Source organism: Mus caroli, chromosome 19 (assembly GCF_900094665.2).
Source record: "Mus caroli chromosome 19, CAROLI_EIJ_v1.1, whole genome shotgun sequence".
Taxonomy (NCBI): Eukaryota; Metazoa; Chordata; class Mammalia; order Rodentia; family Muridae; genus Mus; species Mus caroli.
Window position 1 is genome coordinate 2,266,807 of NC_034588.1, and position 4,172 is coordinate 2,270,978.

The 4,172-nt window shown below is 50.9% G+C and overlaps 1 protein-coding gene and 1 pseudogene across 1 annotated transcript in view; one reads left to right on the forward strand and one right to left on the reverse strand.

The window, feature by feature from the left end:
* LOC110285959 (galactokinase-like) overlaps nt 1-572 on the reverse strand; it is a 5,722-nt gene extending 5,150 nt beyond the window's left edge. Inside the window, exon 1 of the mRNA XM_021152430.2 lies at nt 3-572. Within this exon, the coding sequence (XP_021008089.1) occupies nt 3-546 (544 nt within the window). The 5' untranslated portion in view covers nt 547-572. The remainder of the gene's footprint in view (nt 1-2) is intronic.
* A 2,839-nt stretch (nt 573-3,411) lies between these two features.
* LOC110285680 overlaps nt 3,412-4,172 on the forward strand; it is a 9,807-nt pseudogene continuing 9,046 nt past the window's right edge.

The window sequence follows — 4,172 nt, forward strand, 5'->3', positions numbered from 1 at the left end:
ACAGGGCACCCCTGCGAAGCTGTGCTCAGCCCGTTGACACACCTGGGCCCGGGCAGCTATTGCCCCCGAGTCTGGGCAGAGCTGTTGGAGGAAGGTGTACGTGGCCACTTCCAGAGAAGCTGAGCTGGAAAGCCCACCCCCCAGGGGCACTGAGCTGACCACCACTGCACTGAAGCCAACGAGCGGGGAAGCTGGGTAATGTTGAATCACTCCTTTGACATAATTGGCCCACTGTGGGATTCCAGGCTCCAAGGACCACTGGGCTGAGGGCAGTGGGAACTGCAGTCTCTGGGGCTCGTCTGCATCTTTGGAAGTGGTGAGAAGAGAAACAAGCCCATCTGTCCGGGGGCTGCCAACCATCACGGTCACAAGCTCCAGTGCCATGGGCAGCACCAGGCCCTGGTTGTAGTCCGTGTGCTCCCCGATGAGGTTGACGCGGCCCGGCGCCGACACGGCCAGCTCCGGCTCGGCTCCAAACTCCTCCATGAAGGCCCGGCGGGCCTCGGCCAGCAGCTCCTCGACCCGGGGCGGTCTCCAAGCAGCCATGACGCTCGTCTGCAGCTGGGCGCGCCGCCCCGCGGGATGCTGGGGCGCAACAAGTGTTCTTAACTGATGGTTCATCTGTCCAGATTTTTTTAAAAAATTAAAAATTTTTTAAAGACCATGAATACTTGTGAACTGGCATGGTGGTGCAGGCTTGTGATCCCAGTTACCTAGGAGACTGATGGAGGATGATCCAGATCTGCCTGTCTGGAAGAAGGAAGCTCAGCCAGACTGCTCACCTAACATTTGCCCTGAGCCCAAACCTCACTATGGAAGAGGTGGAGGTCAGATAGTGAACAAGACAGCGGAAATTCTTATAGGGTGTGACTGTTTTCTTTTCAGGGACAAAGATCTTCCAAGGAACTGAGCAGGACCACATGAGGGTGGAAGCAGAAAGTCACGAGTAAAAGAGCATTTCATTTACTACTCGAGAACAGCCCAGACATAAACTGGGGCCTGTAGTGTGACCACCGTGACCATTTTATAGATGTGGGAGTGAGGCTTCCCACCTCCCCCACTCCCTGCCCCCAGCAGATTTCTGCCTAACACACCTTATTTTCTAAGACCTGGTGAAGGTGGAAAGGGTTCATGTCCAGCAGAGGGCAGGATGAGAAGGAAAACTGCAGGCGCTCAGGGTCAGCCCAGCATCAGTCCAGCCGCATGTGTAGTCGCAGTCGACCAGCAGAGGGCGCTGCGGAACCGTCTTGGCTCTACCAAATGTGCTCTGGTCCCTACCCCACCACACCCACTGGGACTCCAGTACTCCTGACCCAGCATGCTTTCAGCGCCCTGGGGCTTTTTCTTGCACGCTAGTGCCCTCTTTTGTTTTCCTAGCCGCTTGTTCCTTAATCAAACTGTGAAATAACAAACCAGGGCAAGTCACTGAAGTTAACTTCAAACAGCGAGCCAGTGACCACAGACACATGGACCTGCCTCATCCAGTTCTCGTGCCCGGTCCCCAGGCAAGCAGCCATACAGAGTGCCAGCTGGTTGTTGCCTCTGTGTCACAGCTGCACGTCCCTCATGTAGGCACAATCTTGGGTTTCTTCAGGCAGGGTGACCTGGCAGAAGGTCCGCCCCACCCACAGCCGGTTTCGCTTTCCTAATGTTAGAAGTGCCTCTAACTGAGGGAGGGTGGCAGAACAGGTTTCAGCATTTTCCCTATTTTTTTTTTTAATATGCTTATTTGCTTAAGATTTCTTCTTTCTAGTGAGTTCTCCCCCTTCTCAAAAGATGCCCAGAGCGCCCTCTTTGGCATTTGTCCAAAGTCCAGGTTCTAATAGCTTTCAGCTAGTTTAATTTTAACCATAAAGCCGTCTTTTGGAATAATTACTTTTTAATCCGGAAAGAGCCAGTTTGATACAAGACCGTAAGACGTTCCTCCTGCTCAGAGCTAGCAGATGTAGAGGAATATTCATTTCCTGCTAGTGCGTCTCCTAAGTGAGGGAGCTGATGGGTGTGAGAATGGAAAGTGGAGAGAATTTGATTGGGTTTAACTGTTTCAATGTCTGCTTTAATGAACTTGGTGTCTAAGGAGAATAAGCTGGAAAGAGAGCGGGGAGAGACAATAAGAAGACCTTTGTGGCAAAGCGGCCTTTTCTCAGAGTTGTCCTGTGCACAACAAGCAGGTGCCCTCTGATTTCTGGGACAGTCTCTGTTTCTCAGACAGAAGACACAATGGCCTTTGTTAGATCACCTATTGGTTGTCAATTCTAAAACTGTAGGCATCTAAGAGACCGGTCAGCAGCCACCCACCTTTTCTCCTTCGGACTGGCCCGGCAAGGGCGGGCCCTCAGCGATGGGGGCCCCCAGAGTGCTGCACAGTAGCTGGACTCCATTTCTTCCCTTATGGCCCCAGTCCTTTGTAATAATTACTCGTGTTTATGAAACCTTAAAGGATTTTTGATGTATCAGGGTAGAAATCAGTCTTCCTTTTTGTTGTTGAGGTAGCAAACTTTTTATTTGGCAATAAAAGACAAATCAAAGGTGAGAATGAGAGGAGAGGGAGCCGTGTGTGGCGGGGACCCGTCTGGAGAGAGTCCTGCTGAGGCAAGCAGGCTTGGGAGAACACTGTTACAGAAATCAACTTTACGGTCGGCCCATGCTGGGCTTGCTCGTGTCCAGGGCTCTCGTGGCAGCGCTGGGTAAGAGGGAGAGGATGAAGGAAGTCTTAGCACCTGTTACCAATGGCAAGTCTTGAGCCAAAATCAAGGGTCTCCTAATCTAGTTGGAGATGGGCCTTTTGGGGTTAAGAGTAAATCGTATGTGTATAATCTCAGCTCCAGAGAGGTGGAGACAATTAGATTAGGAGTTCAAGGCCATCCTTGGCTATATAGGGAGTTTGAGATCAGCCTGGGTTACATGCGATTCTATTTTGAAAAAATAACCAAGCAGTCCCTCCCCTAAATAAGGGCAGATGCCAGAAGCCAGCGTGGACTGTGGATCCCAACACGCTGAGAGGCAGCACCTGTGGTGGTTTTACGTGCATTTGACGTCTACAAACAGAACAATCCACCCATTAATCCATCTGTCCTAAGATGGAACAAGTCAGAGCCTGGTGCTCTCCTTTAACTGGGAAAGGATGGGAGAAGGGTATGTGTGAGTGTCACACATTCAAAAAACATATGCTATGAGGGTGAGTCGGAAGGAAGGCAGTAGGTGCACTAGTCTGGATTTCAATCGTTTCTTTTTCTGTCCTTTAGTTCCTAAGACTTCCAGACCAGACCTGCTGGGCAGGCGTTCTCCTGATACCCTTCCACACTTGCACCTGGCTCTTACATCACAGAGCACCCTTTCCTGAGGCCTTCCTCTGAATCAAAGGCAGGGGTGAGTTGGCGCTCTCTCCTGGAGGGGCTGTCGCTGGGAGGAGGAAACACGGGTTGCCTGGCTCATGGAGTCATGCCGCCATCTTGCAGAAGAGAAAAATGTGAGTCAACTGGTTCAGGGGTGGGGTGAGGAACTTTTGTGTTAGGAATTCTTCGCATGTTCTGATGGTTTTCCAAAATCCAGTACACATGAGATTAGAACTTCTCTTTATCAAATAATTGTGTGTGTGTGTGTGTGTGTGTGTGTGTTGGGCAGAGGAAAACATGCAGGAATCCATTCTCTCCTTGCACCATTATTGGGGCAGATGCCACAAGTTTTGGACTATCAGGGTGGGTTTAGACAGGGTAAAGAGTCCACTTGGGGTTTGAGAAATTGGACTGTTGGACATTGAGACATTCCCTCTCAATGCTCAAATCCTGGAGAGAAAGGAATGGAGCCAAAGTCTCAAATCACTACATGGAGCTGACCTAATTATAATGTTGCCTGACTGTTTCATTAGTAGATAGCTGTATGGTGTGGGACAGCAAGGTCACCCATAGCTCTGAACAGTAACAACACTGTCCCAGGGCTCTGGAAAAGGTGAACGAAGTGTTCAGCCGGAGGATCGCTCTGTCTCAGCTTCCAGGTTAGCGTGGATCAGAAGTTGGGGGAGGGGCTGGTGAGATGGCTCAGTGGGTAAGAGCACCCGACTGCTCTTCCAAAGGGCCAGAGTTCAAATCCCAGCAACCACATGGTGGCTCACAACCATCCGTAACGAGATCTGGCGCCCTCTTCTGGAGTGTCTGAAGACAGCTACAGTGTAC